The sequence below is a fragment of the Monodon monoceros genome, unplaced genomic scaffold (assembly GCF_005190385.1).
Source record: "Monodon monoceros isolate NGI ecotype Baffin Bay Population unplaced genomic scaffold, NGI_Narwhal_1 Super_Scaffold_16, whole genome shotgun sequence".
Taxonomy (NCBI): domain Eukaryota; kingdom Metazoa; phylum Chordata; class Mammalia; order Artiodactyla; family Monodontidae; genus Monodon; species Monodon monoceros.
Genome location: NW_021703772.1, coordinates 43,766,319 through 43,784,402, shown reverse-complemented (window position 1 = coordinate 43,784,402; position 18,084 = coordinate 43,766,319). Strand labels below are relative to the sequence as shown.

General features: G+C 41.4%; 1 protein-coding gene across 1 annotated transcript in view; it reads left to right on the top strand.

Annotated features, from left to right (window-relative positions):
• The window catches only part of MFSD6 (major facilitator superfamily domain containing 6), a 74,346-nt gene that overhangs the window by 23,791 nt on the left and 32,471 nt on the right, over window positions 1-18,084 (top strand). The window contains exon 2 of the mRNA XM_029225751.1: window positions 1,254-2,865. Coding sequence (XP_029081584.1) covers window positions 1,307-2,865 — 1,559 coding nt within the window. The 5' untranslated portion in view covers window positions 1,254-1,306. The remainder of the gene's footprint in view (window positions 1-1,253; window positions 2,866-18,084) is intronic.

Below are 18,084 nucleotides of genomic sequence, written 5' to 3'. Positions count from 1 at the left end.
ATATAGAGATTTTAAAATGTTTACAAGCATGATTCTGGAAGATCTTCAGAAATTTATTCTTCATTTGGGGAAAAGGGAGAGCAAGATGTGTTCCAAGGGGTGGCAAGTGGAGTTATTTCTCTCTAGTAAAGAAGATGAAATGAATTAATAACTGTTTAATATGTATACCTCCTACATCCAATTATATTCATTGCAACTTGACAAATCTTGATGCAAGCAAGACCTTTTGACTCTTTAATCATTTGTATAATAGAAGAAAGGGAAATTCTGGTGGAATGTGGCACAGTTCCTATAAATTTATGCCTTTGATATATTGCTTATCTTTCATATGAAGCACCCTGTCTCATAAAAAGGTTTAATAGCACTTTATTATCCAAATATGGTATTTGGCAGTTCAGTGTGGTGTAATAGAGCATGTGTCCTAAAGCCATAATATTAGGGTTCACATCCTTGCTCTGCCACATGTGAGTTATTTAAACTCACCATGCCTCATTTTTCTCATCTGTAAAATGGAGAAGATAATAGGGTTATTTTAATGAATATGAATTAATACATTTAAAGATCTTTCAGTGTTGCCTGGCACAGAGTACATGCTCAATAAATGCTATCTGCTGTTTTTTTTCTGACATTTTCTTAAACTGTAATCTATAAAAGCACATCTGGAAAATGTATGTGATATAAGCAGCGTAAAGACTGCTTCCTTACCAGGATATCATTGGCATGGCTGTAGTGACCAACTACAGATGCAAACGTGCAATTGGCTCCCTCTTTCTCATCACATTTGCGGTTGTGGTTAAGGGCTTATTTCTGTTTTTCTCTAAACACTGAACGGTTTTAGCTACCTTTATTTTCTAAGAATTCTGGACTTCAGAGTGCAGTGGATTTATTTGAAAAGTAAAACCAAGAAACTATAAATACTGTTTACTTTCAATTCTCTCTATTTGGTTTGGACATAAACCCTGTCATTTGTACATTTTCCCTAGGAATCAATGAAGAGATTGAGATGAGCTATACACCTGTCATTAGAAGATGTCATTAGTCAGTCAGTGGCCACAAAGCGAGTACTTGATTTTTTGAAAGCTATTTTTCTTTATCAGTACTATATGGCTGCAAGTGATAAGTGGTGATGGTTCTCTCTCACAATTACCATTTTTAGATGTAGTTTGAAACTCCTCAGTTTCCGGCAAGATGAAGCTCTATGTCTAAATGTTATTATTTTCATACTGAGCCTTCTTTTAAATTTTACTTTACAGATCAACAACCAAAATTTTGAAGGTCATCAACTTTCTGATGGTGGTGATAAGCCATGGCGACAGATGATAAAGTTGCCATCTTAACCGACGATGAAGAGGAACAGAAGAGAAAATATGTGCTTGCCGATCCTTTTAATGGTATTTCCAGGGAACCAGAACCACCTTCCAATGAAACACCCTCCCCCTCTGAAACAGCTGCTATTCCTGAGGAGGAAATAGACTGGATAGAGAAACATTGCGTTAAAATAAACAATGATCTTCTAATTTCCAAGGTCTTTTATTTTTTCTTTTACTCTGCATATGGCTCTCTTTACCCCCTTTTGCCTGTGTATTATAAGCAGCTGGGAATGTCACCAAGCCAGAGTGGGCTGCTGGTAGGTATTCGATACTTCATTGAATTCTGCAGTGCCCCCTTTTGGGGTGTAGTTGCAGATCGCTTTAAAAAAGGCAAAATTGTTCTCCTCTTTTCTCTTTTGTGTTGGGTTTTATTCAACCTGGGCATCGGATTTGTCAAACCTGCTACCTTGCGGTGTGTACCAAAGATTCCTCCGACAGCTCATCCCACCAGTTCAAGTCACCTGTTCACTCTCCTGCCAACGAATTCCTCCATTGTCTCTTCCATTACTACATCACCAGGAATTCGTGAGAAAAGGAACCTGCCTCCTTACAATGGGTCAGAGATGTTAGAAGCAGGGCACAGTGTCATGGAAACTGTCATCTTCTCAACAGCTCCAAACAAGACCAGTGCGCCCACTCTGCAGCCTCACACTGATGAAATTACTGACCATGTTATGAACTTGACCATGAACCCAAGCACTGCAACCTCTGCTCCCCCAGGAAATGCAACCTGGGAGACAACCACTTCTATTGTCACTACCACCAAATCTTTACCTTCTGACCAAGTCACTCTTGTTTATGATCAACAAGAAGTAGAAGCTATATTCTTGGTGATCTTGGTAGTTGTCATAATAGGAGAATTTTTCAGTGCCTCCTCTGTCACGATTGTGGACACGGTAACACTCCAGTATCTGGGAAAGCACAGAGACCGCTATGGACTGCAACGCATGTGGGGCTCCCTGGGCTGGGGCCTGGCGATGCTGTCCGTGGGCATTGGCATTGACTACACCCACGTGGACGTGCTCATCAATGGGAAGGGGTGTAAGCCCCCTGAATACCGGAACTACCAGATTGTCTTCATCGTCTTTGGGGTTCTCATGACCATGGCCTTGATCGTCGCTACTCAGTTCCGGTTCCGCTATAACCACTTCAAAAACAGTGAAAATAAAGGGAAAGAGGTGGAGATCCCTCAAGTAGAGAGGAACAGCTCCACAGAATCCTCTGAGGAGACACCAACCACCACCAGCCACGTGCAGGCCTTCAACTTCTGGGACTTAATCAGGCTGCTTTGCAGTGTGCAGTATGGCTCCGTGTTGTTTGTGGCTTGGTTTATGGGTTTCGGATACGGCTTCGTGTTCACCTTTCTCTACTGGCATTTGGAGGACCTGAATGGAACGACAACCCTCTTTGGGGTCTGTTCAGTCCTGAGCCATGTGTCTGAGCTGACAGCTTATTTTTTTAGTCACAAGCTTATTGAATTGATTGGCCACATCAGGTAAGAACATGTGTACTGTTGATGCCCCTCAGCAATTGAACTTTATCTTTTCGTAGTTTATAGCTCCTTTGAGCACATTTAAGGATATTATCATTTGTGTTGGGGGTAGGGTTGGGGTGGGAATGGGGATTTCTGTTTCTCTTTCTCTTTAAAATAGAAACAAAAGGAAGGAAGTGATGAACCTAGTTGGATTATCTCAAATAAACAAAATATGCTGTTTCTGCTCTGTATGCTAAGAGAATCTTACAGTAAATGTTTTCAGGTATAGGAACACCAATTTAGTCAACTGTATTATTCCATGGACCTTGAAGGGTCCGACCACCTGTCTCAGGCATTTATGAAGAGGGGCTTAAGTGGATAAAGAGGATTATGTTTTTTCAGCTTTCAGTTATTCTCAGCCACTTGCTGACACAGAAAGACCTTGAATATATGGTATATGAAGATGTCCATTATATTTAATAAAGCTGTGGTGTGACCCACCATCATCCCTAACCCATGATATTATGTGGAAGAGAATCTTACATAATTTTTTCTGATTATTACATAAGCCTCTGTGTTTTTATCTGCCACGAAGACATGGGATATTTAAAAATCTTGCTTCTACCTAAAATTTCCCGTGTAATCCTTTTAAGCAAAAAATCTATAAATGCCCAGTGTTTCTTGTGTAATGTTTCTCACCATTAATGTTTGTCTGAAGTTGTTTGAATAGTACCTTGCTCTTTATAAGTCTTTCTGCTTTGCTGTTGGCTCTAAAATGTAGAGCCAGGTACACTTAAGCATTCTTACCTCATAGAAAAGTATGGCATGTCTGTCCCTAAAATTTGAAGTTGCCATAACTAAAAGAAAGCAACTGTGTGTGTTTGTGTGTATGTGGTAATCTTTAAATCTGCTGTTTCCATGAGAAATTACAAAGGAGAAATAGATACAAGCTTTGAGAAACATGGATCTTTTTTCCTTTAATTTCCCTTTGACTAACTGAAGAAAGTATTTTCTAATGTGAAGTTTCAACCTAGAATCATTCTTTTCCCCATAGTGAGTGTTTTTCCTTGTTTGGTTTGGTTTTGCTTTGGGAGGCTGTGTGCTGTTCCTTCTGTTTCTCAAATCTTTGACCCCTTTGTTGTCACAAACAAAGTCAGGCACTGTATGGGCAGTTTCCAGAGAAATAGAGTCCCCGAGGCACACTCATTGGGACCAATCAGAAAAAAGCCTTGTAATATTAAGGGCTGGGGATGTCCTTTAACCTTGTCCAGGTCATGTTTACATTCTCTGAGCTGTGTGGATTGACCGTGATGATTCCGACTCACAGTGATGAATTTCTTCAGCTTGGTTATTGGTATGAGCAGGATCTCACCTCGGCTAATAGTGTGTTTAAAACCCACAGCCATTTATTCCCAGAAAGGTACTCTGTCAGGTCTTACCCATGAGTGGAGTTCCTAGACATCATGATTTAATCACTAAATAGTGTTAATTGAATGTTGACTCTAGGTTTGATTTTCAAAGAAATTGTTAGGTTCTTCTTACATGCTAAGAAAAGTAGTTTCTTTTCCGTCTTTGCTTTTTGTCTGAGGTATATACCGAACATGATAAAATCCTAGTGGGTTTACTATTAATTTTGGTAATTACATGAACTTACACTTGTGTTTTCTTTCCTAAGTATTACAAGTTACTCATTACGTAAAAACCAATGGCTCACTTAACCTTAATTTTCTAGTTTTACGTACAAAAGCATCTTTTTTTTTTTCTTTAATGATGTGATGGAAGAAGAAAGCTCTTGTCGCATTGTTGGTCCCCAAAGCCTACTGGGGTTCCATCAGTTTGTGGTCATTTACCTCTTCTGGATTTTTATTCTGTCCATTAAAATGTATTAACTGCGTTCAGAAGATTCTGATAGTTGCAGTGAGATTATGCCCACGTATTCAGGTAGAATGGATATGTTTCTTTTGGTGAGAGTTTTTGGAGCCCAGTTAGTGGTGGTTGAGATTTGGGGGTTTGAAAATGTAGTGATGGAAGTTTGAACTTTTCACTGGAAGAATATTATGCATTAGTTGATGAAGAGAAATCATCTTTGTACGAATTCAGTCTTTATGTTTTCCTTGTAGGATCATAAGGAGATATCTGTCTGGCCCTTATGTATGCATGCATGTTTTTCAGTATTCTGTGACTGTCTTATGGGAGTTTGTTTCTAGGAGTCAGCACTACCACAAAGATTGTAACTATTCTAAGAGAGTCAAAAGTGGATTGTCACAAATTTTTATATAGATTCATAATGAGGAAACAATTTTTAAAACAGCATGTCCAATTTTGAACCATTTACTATTATAACATTTCTGCAGTTTGGGCTCAGTTTTTCAGGGAAAAACCTATCTATCAGTCTAAACACACACACACACACACACACACACACACACACACACTCTCTCTCTCTCTCTCTCTCTCTCTCTCTCTCTCTCTCTCTCTCTCTCTCTCTCTCTAAATGATTTCTGATTTTGACCTTGGGTTCTGTCCTCTTTGGAAAGTGGCTTTCTCAGGCAAATAAGATAATGTTTACTATTTCCACTAAAAAGAGTAAATGTCTTTTAATTTGAAACGTCAAGATTTTGGAATTTACAAGCGTATTTCTAGGCTAATTTATGTAATGATGATGACTAGATTTCTTTAACTAGAGATACAAATGTATTTTTAGGCTATATTCACCTTGCTGAATGTTTCAGCAGCCATGAGTAGGGTTGTGATCAAAATACATTGCAATTAATCATTTGTAAATTTATAAATCATACTATTCAATATTAGGCCATCACCTATGTTATGTGATTCAAATTTATTTACATTTTAAGGGACACACAAAAATCTACTCAGGCAACTCTGACTGCCCTGAAATTCTTAAAGTCAGTTTTTTCATGCACATGCTATCTGGAAGGGGTAATATATTAACCATTATTAGCCATTAATTACTACTTAATAGTAGCCAAGAATCCAAATGAGCTAGCCAGTCAGTCAGGGAAAGAAGGAAGTGCATGATGCAATTAGCAAGAGGAGGAACATACAGACTTTCCTGGTGGGCACTGCAGGAAGACCCAGAGCAGACAGCAAGACACCGGCTACCAACTGAGAACAGTTGGGAGGTAGCACATGTTAACACTTTGTCATTGGAGGGATAGCAATCAGCGTTATAAGAGGGAGGAAACCGCAGCTGGGGTGATCAGGGGAGCTGAATTTGAGCCAGCCAGTGAAGGATTTAGGATCGTGTTTATGTTTGTTTTGCTTCCTATCCTCTTCCTTGTTTCTGCCCACCTCTTTGTGCCATATTTGTTGATCCTGGATCCCCTGGCTCTCAGGTCCTCTCCTTACCTTGCATGGCATGGTGCAGATTTCCACAGGCCGCTTTTTCTAGGACCCGGTCTGCTGGGTTCACCTCCTGCTGTGGTACTCAACCATTAGACTTACTGGGAGAGCTTTTAAAACTCCTAATGCTCGTCCTGCACTTAGACCAATTACATCAGACTCTCTTGGGGTTCCCAGTCATTCCAGCCAAAACTGCTAACCACCAGACTGGTGAGAGGCACAGGTGGAGGATGAGAGGGAGGGAGGAAGGGAAAAAACCCTAGCTCTCCGTAGGGATTTTTTTTTTTTTTAACATCTTTATTGGAGTATAATTGCTTTACAATGGTGTGTTAGTTTCTGCTTTGTAACAAAGTGAATCAGTTATACATATACATATGTTTCCATATCTCTTCCCTCTTGGGTCTCCCTCCCTCCCACCCTCCCTATCCCACCCCTCCAGGCGGTCACGAAGCACTGAGCTGATCTCCCTGTGCTATGCGGCTGCTTCCCACTAGCTATCTACCTTACGTTTGGTAGTGTATATATGTCCATGCCACTCTCTCGCTTTGTCACAGCTTACCCTTTGTGTGAGCTTTGGAGATTGTGCCCTCTAATCCTTTCATGTGGTTCTTGCCCTGGCCTCAGGTGGTTTCTTCACAGGCAGGTGTTGATCAGTACTCAGCTGGAGACTGCAGGGGAACTGCAGGGAATCAGTACTGCAGGGGAACCCTTTGCAGATCTCTGCAGCCCTCTCTGGATGTAGTTCCCTCCACTATGGTACTCAGCCCTGCTCCCAGACTCTCAGCCCTGCCTCCTCAACTCAGGAGTCCTCTGTACCCGGTCAGACGGCATCTCTGATAGCTGCTGCCTCTCACCTATGGCTCTGCCCGCTGTGGGGGACCTTGAGTTCTGGTAACGTGGCCCTCACCCTTCATCCTTCGGACCTGGACCTCGTGGAGGCTGTCTGTGGCTTTCTCACCGTACTCTGGCTTCTTGGCTCTTCCGCCACCTATCTAACCAAGCCCCCGAATTAAGATCAGTGCCTGTTTCCCTGATTATATCCTAACTTATACACAATCCTTAACTGCTTAGAACTTCTGATGCCAATCGCTGCAGTGAAGGAATAGAATGGAAATAGAAAAACTCAATTCTTGATTTTAAAAAAAACAAGATGGTGGACCTTAAACAACTTTTTTCCCTTCTCATGTCCTAATGGAGTGTTACTTCTTATTTAAAAATTGACTTTCACCACAATAGAAAAAAAATGTTAAGGCTTAATTTCTCATAGTAAATTTGAACTCATAGTAAATTTGAAATTATAATTTACACATAATCTAAAGGAGTATTACTCGGTGTTGTTTAAAAATCAAACCCCTGGATATTTGTTACGTTTAGTTAAACAAACAGTTTATTTAGGCCTGGGGAGCCCCAGATTAATAGGATGCAAGGATGAGCACTAAAAGGGTGGGAGTTGGAAAAGACAGGGAGATTGAAGGCCAGATGAGTGCTGGGATTAGGAAAAGGAGCTTATTCTGGGTGCAGTAGGGAATTACAGCAAGGTTCAGAGCAGGGGAGGGCCACAGATTTTCATTTATTTGCAATGCAGTGGGTAACTTTGAAGCAGGGAGCCCACTGAGAAAGTTCTCAAAATAGTCCAAGTGAGAGGTGTTACAGTCCTGGTGTGCAGCAGTAGCAACAGAAATTGAGGAAGGTAAAATCAGTGCAATGGTTTGATGTGGGAAGTGATGTAGAGACCCCCATGTTTCAGCTTGGGTACAGTGGTTCCACTAAATCCTGTAGGAAATTCAAGAAGGAGATGCAGAATTGGGGAGAGGGTGGTAAGGCAATTAGAATCCAGTGTTGGGTGTGTTTAGCTTAAAAGTGGAACATCTAGACGGGAGTGTCTAGATGACAGTTGACTATTATAAAACTTGAAGCTCAACAAAGAGGTTAGGATTGGGGATACAGATTTGGGACAGTTAAAACCAGAAATATGGATAAGATCAGCAAGGAAACCTTGTGGTGAAAGAAGAGACGTGGGCTAAGGAAAATCAATTATGATTGTCTCCAAGATTTTATTCTGAGTTTCTGATCTTATTGAAATGTTAGTTTATGTTTTATTGCTTAAAGTAAGTATCCTAATGCTTATGAGGAATTGTGTTGTATGATACTTGCTGTACCTGTTTCCACATCTTGCTTCAGGAGCAAATGACTTTCTGAGCACCCCTCCAATGCCATTACCTGATCCAGGCGCCCTCTAGGAGTGTTTTATAAATGGACCTGAGACATAAGCAAGGTAGAGGGAAAAGTCAAGGGAGAGGAAATATAAGGAACAGAGATCGAAAGTAAGAAAATAGCGAGAGGAATCGCTGCTGTCTCCAGGGGAAGGTTTCTTCCTGTCCTTATTCATGAAAGGCAGTGTTACATAGTGGTTACAAGCATGGGCTGGGAGTCACGTTGCCGGGTTCAGAGCTTGGCTCTACCACTTGGAACCATGTGGTTTTGGACAAGTTATATTACTTTTTGTATCTCTGTTTTGTTACCTGTAAATAGGAGTATCATTAGTACTAACCTCTGATTTTTTTTATGAAGACTAAATGAGATAAAAACACAGCAATTGCTTAGAACAGTGACTTGCATATATTCGGAGTTCAGTTGGTTTTTTTATTATTACTTTGCCAATCTTCTGATACATTATGTTGCTTATGAGTACAAGACCCACTGGATCTGATAAAAATACAGTGACTTGGTATATTATCGGTTGTGTACAGATCATTAAGGCTGCAAAGTTGTTTGTGGCTTTCAAAATAAGTAATTCCTCCTCAAAAACATTTTGGTCAAATTGAGATCTTCTGCCCCCCAATTTGCGATGACTGTAGATTGTTTATATTCTCTGTGCTATTTTTTAGGGCTTGGTGACTAACTCTGTAATAGCTGGCATACAGAATGATTGTAATTGTAGCCATTATTATTTATATGTGGGTAAGTTTCTATTTTTTTCTGTTCCTTTCCCACTTTACCTTCAAAGATGTTGGTATTCATTTTTATAGGAAAAGTCTTTTAGAGCTATTTCAAGTATAGATTCTCATTATTAATCTGTAAGATGTAGAGTCTCAAAAGTAGAAGAATTTATGATCAAGAGCTGAAAGGGTGTAATTTGGTTTTTATAGCCCCCTGGAAAGAACATCTTTGCTAAGAAATATATTACTATATTACATCATAGCTACCAGGCTGACTTGTTAATAACAGCATTACTGGTAATTGAGCTATTCATAGTTCAGAATAAAAGGCCATTGTTGCAAGGTAGTGTAAGTGAATCCAGGGCTTTTAGTTACTGGTGTCATATTTGGTTTGTTTTCTCTTCCACCTTTGGTGGCTGCATTGAATGAGATACTCACTGAGTTAAAGAGAGCAGGACTAAGTCCGAATGAGCTGTAGCTTTTGTAGTTGCAGGTGGCCCCCCTCACCATCTCATGGGGCAAGGTGGGTAGTCCTTGAAGTGTGCCCCAGACAAGAGTAAAGACAGCTCCTACAAATTTTCATGACCTAGATAACCACTGTGGAGACAAATTCAGTAGTCCATGGTAATGTGCAAGTTGGACATTTCCTATGGCTTGAAAATTGCATATTAAGATATATATACCTGCCTAGAGAAAACTTTATACACACACAGAAAGACATGTACAAGGATGCTTATTACTTGCTTACTGCAGCTTTCTAACAGTGAGAAAGAGAATTAGTCTAAATATCCATCAATTGGGGAGTGGATACATTCAATATGGTATAATCATAAGATGGAATATTATGGAGAAGTTAAAAGGAATGGACTAGATCAATATGTCAACATGGAAAGCTCTCAAAAATATGTTGAATGGGAAAAAAACAAGTTTCAGAATGATACACACTTTGGTACACTTATGCAGATTTTAACAATGCATTTCAAAAGTTACACATATTTTTATGGATATACCTAATTGTATAGAAAAACATTTACATTTATAGAGGGAAAATGCATTCTGAATTCATATTAGCCTTAGCTTTCTGGACAGGACATAAAAAGAAGGGACTGGGATGGGGAACAAAGAGGACAAGGAAAGCCCCCACTTTATCTGTAACATTTTGTTTCTTTAAGGAAATACAGCAAAATATTCATAATTTCCATTCTTGGTGCTACATATATGTATTCCCTACCTTTTTTGGTATTTTATATTGGAGAATAGCTTGAAGCTTAGGTCTCCTTACAGTGGATCAATATAATTAACCTCCCATAAAAAGACCAACTGTGTGTGTGTGTGTGTGTGTGTGTGTGTGTGTGTGTGTGTGTGTAGCTGTATATGTTTTAAAGAGACATACTGTATCCACATATATCAGGTAAACATTGAGATTTTGTGCCACTAATATGTATATTGCCGTATATTTTTCCCTAAGTAGCATAAATTTAAGTGATTAAAAGCCTACTTTACATGATTATCATGGCCTCAGGTCTTATTTCTTTCTCTTTAAAATGAAATCAGGTGCAAATTTATACTATCTCATTAGGAATTAGTGTCAGAATGTATCCAACAACCCTGATTTGGGTCATAATCATAATATTGATATTTCTTTATATATGAAAAGAAATCAGGGTACCAGAAAGCCAAGTGATATCCCAAAGATCATGGAGTTTATTGCTGACCGTGAGCCCAGGTATGAGAGTTTGCGCCAGCTGTTTAATTACCTCAAGTCATACAGTGTCAACTTACTGCCTTTTTTGTACAAGTCAAAAACCTAAGCAGTCTGGCTAACTATATTTCTACTTATCCTTGGAGTATTTGGTAGACTGTAATTATATACTTTCATTAGGATACTTTGAAGAGTAGATAAGAAAAGAAGTATCCTTAGAGCTTACTTCATAGCATACCCCTCCAAAGCCTTTCCAACTGGGAGGAAGAATACCACCCCATTCTTATTTCTCAAGTATTAATCATCTTTTCTCTGCTGACAACAACATCTTTGAATAGTCATCTGTAGGCTGACAAACAGTAGCTTGTTAACTTTTTCTTTCCTTTAGAAAGATAACATGTAGATGGAAGCTCAGACATTTTTGGGACGTGTCAGCGTTCGGTTGCGTTTGTCTGGGGGCTGTGTCTTTGGACCATGCTCCTGTGTGTTGTGGACTGCTGAGTGCAGTGAGGACTCCTCAGCGATGGAGGGTTGGCATGGCTCTGGGTTACAGCTGTGGATGTTGGCCAAGCATTTCACTCCTTTAAGGAGAACGAACAAGAGCAGGAGGCAGATGGGTCCCGTTTTGACTCCAGTCATCTTCCCAAGCCCTGGCAGGAGTGCCGAGTAGTCTAGTAGCTATGCTGTTTCCTTATATTCTTCTTTTCGCCAGTTCACCTGTAAAGAGTGCACACGTGTTTGTGTGTGCGTGTCTGTGTGTGTATGTGTGCATTTGACCTAGGTTCAAAGCCCACACTCAACTGTATGTCTGACCTTGGGTAAGTTAGCAATTGAGCTTTGTTAAGCCTCAGATTCCTCCTTAGTAAAGTGGTGGTAATAATTGTATCTAACTTCATAGCATTAAGATGAATGAGGTAATGCCTAGCACATAGTAAGTGCTCAACGGTAAACAGCAGGTAGTATTATCAATTTTATTGTTATTATTAATTCACTCCTTCAACAAGTATTTATTAAGCACACACTAGGTGACAGACACTTTTCTAGGCCCTGGGGGTATATGGAGTGTGTAATAAGATAGACAAAGCCTGGTCCTCATGGAACTAACCTATTGGGGTAGACAGTAAACACGAAACAGATTATTTCATTGCTGATAACGATGAGCGATACATGGCAAAATTAATGCAGGATGAGGGTTCCCAGAACGACTGAGGAGAGGCAAGTGTTTCGGCTTGAGTCAGCCGGGCGGCGGCCTTCATCTGAGGAAGAGACACTTGAGCAGAGAGATATTTGAATAGAAGCCACCCAGTGAAGATGAGGAAGCCACAGGTGTGAATGGCCTAAGGAGAGAGTGAAGAATAATAGAAGTCAGCGAGGTGGGCAGGGCTTGTGCAAGGCCTCCAGGTCACACTGAGAGAGAGAATGTTTTTCTGAGAGAAGTGGGAAGCCATTGGTGAATGTGAGCAAGAGGTGACATGAACACATTTCTACTTTGGTATTTCTTTAAAACACTTACATGGGTGGAGCATTTATTATTGTGTATCCTGCCCTAGTTTAGAAAAGTCCTATTTTACTTCATCCTCTGAGTTTCAGAGAAATTATGAGTTGATCTATGAGTCATAAGCTGGTGACTCATGCACGACCTTTGTTGATTTAATGCCTTCAATCCCAGATGAAGGTTTTTTTTTTTTAGCAACTTCAAAATTTCAGAATAGCCCTAGACTCTAGAAGATAAACAGAAGATAAAAATTTTAAATTAAAAAACCTCCAACCTTAACAAAAAATATAATTACAGTATAATATTAATAATATAGGGGCTTCCCTGGTGGCGCAGTGGTTGAGAGTCCGCCTGCTGATGCAGGGGACACGGGTTCGTGCCCCGGTCCGGGGAGATCCCACATGCCACGGAGCGGCTGGGCCCGTGAGCCATGGCCGCTGAGCCTGCGCGTCCGGAGCCTGTGCTCCGCAATGGGAGAGGCCATAGCAGTGAGAGGCCTGCGTACCGCAAAAAAAAAAAAAATATATATATATATATTATTAATAAAAATAATAATAGCTATTACACTGGCATTTCAGCACTTATACATACAAGTGCTCACCAAGGCACTGTGCTAAACACTTTACCTTCAAGCCCTCATTTCATCCTTGTAACAGCCTTGTGAGTTAGGCATTGCTATGTCTGTTTTAGAGAGGGGAAGTTCAGAATGGTAAGATAGGTTTTCCACGGTGACACAGCTAGTAAATAGCAGAGGTAGGATTCAAACCTAGCCACTCAGACTCCAAAGCCTATGTTCTCAGCTGCCTTATAGATTCATAGGCACATAGACTTAGATTGGCCAGTATTTTGTCCCTTAATGCAACCCAGTCTCACCTCTTCATCTTACTCTTTTCTGCTCTGAGTGATCAGTGCCTGGTACAACTTTTTCATCTGTCACCAGCACCCTCCTGGTAAGATCTCCATTCCTCTAAAATGCCCCATTCTCTCAAATTATCCCTTTTACCCCCAGTGAAACTCTCATTCCTCCAGATTAGCCACCCTCAAGCAGTGTTAGGAAGACAGTAAGGTGATTAAACCAACTCACACCGAATATAAGTGGCAAAAACTGTTTTTAATGATGACTAGGTATCATTTAGAAAGAGTTAATTCACAATTAAGTATTGTGTTCAATTCAATATTTCTTTAAAGAAGCTTTTATTACATGACCAGATTCTGTTCTAGGGATACAGTGTTGAACAAGACAGACAAGGTCCCTCTTTCATGGAGTTCATTTTCTGGTAGGGGGCGGATGACCATAAAACAAAAAGAAAATGCTGGATGCTACAGAAGTGTTAACTTAGGCACCTAAGACATTGGGAGTTGGAATAGAGTAAAGCAAATAAAATTGAGAGTTCTTTTGGGCAGAGCCTACTGTAGGTGGGATGAGAAAGAGTTATCTTATGAATTGGATATCAGGTGGGCGGTGGTGCCACTCACCAAGCAAGGGAACCCAGGGAAGGGGTATCAGTTCTGGAGTATGGGACTTGTGGAAATCCTATGAGATGATGCCCACTGGGAAGTTGCATTTATAAGGCTAGATCTTGGGAGAGAGGATGAGGCTAGAGACATCTGTGCAAAACACTGGCATGTAGAACAGCTAGCTCCGTCCCAGTGATGTGAGGTTTCTGTAATCATCTCCCTCCTCTACTCCTGTCCCCTCCCTTCCCTTCCCTTCCCCTCAGCTAGTAAATCTGCTTTGGGAAATCGTCTACCTCAAACAAGAAACATGTTGCTATCAGTGTTACTTCTGGAAGCAGTGCCATAGAACAGGACTGTTGGGAAGCGACAAGTTCAGTGCTTCTAAGATGGGGATGAAAATTATATTCTAAAGTCAGAACATGAAGTCTTGATGGCGTATCTTTTTTTTGTTTTGTTTTGGTTTTTTGCGGTACGCGGGCCTCTCACTGCTGTGGCCTCTCCCGTTGCGGAGCACAGGCTCCGGACGCGCAGGCTCAGCGGCCATTGCTCACGGGCCCAGCCGCTCCGCGGCATGTGGGATCTTCCCGGACCGGGACACGAACCCGTGTCCCCTGCATCAGCAGGGGGACTCTCAACCACTGTGCCACCAGGGAAGCCCGATGGCTCTATCTTTAATGTTCTCTTGATGTTATTCACTCATAACTCAAGACCTTCATCCTACAGTGAGCCTCCATTCACCCTCAGAACTGTGGCCCCTGCGTTTCTGTGGGCCTGGAGAACCACAGTACCAGAGGGAATATGATGCCCAAAATAGCCTAATGGCTTAGGTGTGATTTTCTGTGCCTAGTGCTTATCTGTTAAGTACAGTGTAAACTGAGAAAGAAATCAAGCCAAGACTATAACAGCAAAGAAATCATTGTTATTGTATTTAACACAAATGCCCGAGTGTAGGATTGTTTTTATTGCCTTACCTCAGGAATGCTACTAATAGGTGGACTATACTTTATTCCACAAAGAAGATTCTTGTATCTTTAATAGGGAACAATTTTATGCTCAGTTTCCTCATTAGGCTAAATCAGAAAATCATTGTTTCCATTTCCAATTTCTAGATCACCAATAAAAATAAATGGAAATAATATTATTGTAGACTTTACAATTTATACAGTTTTCATAAATATTTTTATTGTTACAACCACCTTGCAAAACTGTTAAGTTTTCTTATATTCATTTTACAGTGGTTTGATGAGAGCCTGATATCCTCCATTGGTGGAAAGACCATGTTGACTCCCAGGGGGCCTGGGGTGGAGCCCCTGAGAACCTGCAGTCAGGGTTCATGGAGCCCCAGGGTCTGTTCCTAATTGTGTTAGAGAGTGTGGGTATTAGGGTAGAGAACTGTGTTGCTGTGGACTGAATTGTGTCCCCCCAAATTCATATGTTGAAGCCCCGACCCCCAATATAATGGTATTTGGAGTTGGGACCTTTGGGAGATAATTAAGGTTAGATGAGGCCATGAGCATGGGGTCCTCATGATGGGATTAGTGCCCTTATAAGAAATCACACTGGAGAGCTTGCTCTAGCTCTTTCTTTGAGCCATGTGAGGACAGAGTGAGAAGGTAGCCATCTGCAAGCTAGGAAGAGGGTCCTCACCAGAAACTGACAGTGCTGGCACCCTGGTCTCAGACTTCCAGCCCCCAGAACTGTGAGAAAATAAATTTCTGTTGTTTAAGCCACCCAGAGCAGGCTGTGGCAGCCTGAGCAGACTAAGACATGTGCCTAAACAGATAGAGCAAGGAGAGCCTGAGGAGGGTATAGATGGCTGGGATTCCCAAAGATTCTAAGAGTCAGAGGACACTAGAGTAGGAGGGACCTGTGGCCCAACATGGGGATGACAGTTAGAGTGGGTCTGGCAGTGGCAAACTTATTCTTCTGCTTGTGTACATATTCCTGGTAGCAGGTATACTGGTTGGTTGGTCAGAGCTACCATGAAAGCCTAGGAAGGAACAGATTTGCTATGATTTGCCTAAGGTCCACCCTTCTGAGTGATGGAGTAGGGACTCAGCCCAGGGTCTCTGGCTTATAATTCCCATGCTCTTTTCAGTTTATCAAGAGCAATGGTGGTATTCATCAAAGTAGATGAAGACCAGTATCATTACTATTTCATTACTCAATCAAGTTACTATTAATTACTCTTACTCTTTCATTACTATTAAGTAATTATTAATAATTGAGTTATTCTTAGTTCTGTTAATGAGATTTTGTTAGAAACCTAACAATTTGTTTCAAGTACAGAGAGAATATTACAGCAAATCTCTGTGAAACAAGATGTTTAAGGTAGGGTGGCCATTAATATTTTTCTGTGTGAAAAAGAGCACCTTTTAAATTTCCCTGAGTTCCCATCAAAGTCTTACACTCATGATGGAGGGGCTCTGCTGACGATGGAAAGGGCCTGGGATTTGACAGCAGAAGACCTAGAGTTGAGTCTTGGTTCTGCAATTTATTTAGACCTTGCAACTTGGTTATTAACCTTTCAGGGCCTTGATTTCTTCAGCTGTAAAAATGAATGAACGATAACTCTTGCCTTTCCTATCTCAGAAGATTATTGGCAGGAATAAATGAGATACTAAGTGGGGAAAATGCGAAAGAACTGGAGAATATTACAAAAACGTTCGTATGGGGGGATGGGCATGGGGAGGGGCCTGCAGCAAACAGAAGCCTCAAGACCACTGATGTTGATGCTCTTTCTTCCCGAATGTCACAAAAAGAGGGGACAGAAGTGGCTTGAACAAAATCTACCTTTCAGTTAAGTTCCCTGTTTTCAAAAAGAATAGCACAGAATTCCTAGTCACAAAAATCTGTTAGTTGACAAGTTTGGGGCAGGAATTTATTGTAATTGTATTTGCATTATTTTTTCCATACTTGAAAGATCCAGAAGTTCATTGTCACTTCAGGGAAGATGTTTAGCATTGTGAGTTGGGATCACATTGAATTAAGTCTGGAAGTGAAATTTCAAGAAAGAGAGGGAGATGGCCCCAAACCCAGTGTTGCTGGAGCAGTTGAGACCCCTCCCAGTGGGTTCTGTGGAGCCACCTCAGGGGTCGAGGAATGGAGAAGATCGGGGCGCCGTTCAGCGCCCCTGGGGGGTGAGCCCATCTCGGAGACTTCCCAGGCTCATCTAGAGACCTGCAGGCGTGGTGAGCAGAGCTTGTGCCTGTGGTCGGATCTACTCAAGACGCAGCCTCCTGAACTTCCCCTGTCTTTGTTCTCCTCTCACAGTCCTGTTCTCTGTGTGGGGTTGGGGGTGGGGAATGGGGATGTGCCCCTGCATAGTTTCTGCTCCTTATGCAACCCAAACCCTACAGTCAACTTCTGATTATTTGATTTCAAAGTCTGCTTGCTCGAGGCAGCCCTTGTCCAGCCCACAGGTGGAGGCAGAAATCCTGGCTCATCCTGTGTCCTGCCTCTGCCTTGATACCTGAGGCCTCTGGGGCTACATCAGTAGAAATGGTCTTTTGGTCCATTTCATCTCAGAACACAAAACTTTGCTGGGTAAATTTTTCTTTTGTGATCCAGGATATTGGGCAGCCGTTGAGTGGCATTTGTTTTTCTACTTTTCTCTTACCTCATTCCTACTAATCATTCATCAAAGTTTAAAATATTAACCATCTTCTAAAGTCAACTCAAACATACACCCAACTTCCTTAATCCAAGTGCACAGCTGCTACCAGAAGCGTAACTAGGCCAACACAACCAGTCCCTGTCTCCACTGGTCCAATCCAGAGGCGTTTCTTCAAGTCCGTGTCTAGGTTTGACTTCACGCAGGGGCCTTGGTGTAGGAACACAGCACATTGTTATTACCTGCCGAAAGAGCCCTAGGGCAAGGGGGCAGGGACCTTGACCTTCCACTGGCCCACTAACAGTGGCCCCATTCTACCTCTCTGGACCTCTATTTCCTTGTCTCTCTAACATAAGAGGATTGGACTTGATGTTGTGTCTTTGTTTAGTTCTACCTCTAATGATCTAACTTTTTACTTTGCTTGGTTTCAGTGTGTGAAAAACCACACATCAGATCTTACCCCTCCCTGCCCACCCTGCCAAGGACTCAGGCTTTGAATGGTTTTTGCTGATAAGTCAGAAATGTACACACAGCCATTCATGCCAACTCATCCAGGCCATGCCATGACAACAGACTGTCTAGCCAGTGACTGGGGATGTGATTTATGGTAGCAGTCGTTGGGATCGGTGTGTAGAGAATTTTGTTTCTCCGACACCAGCTGACTTGAATG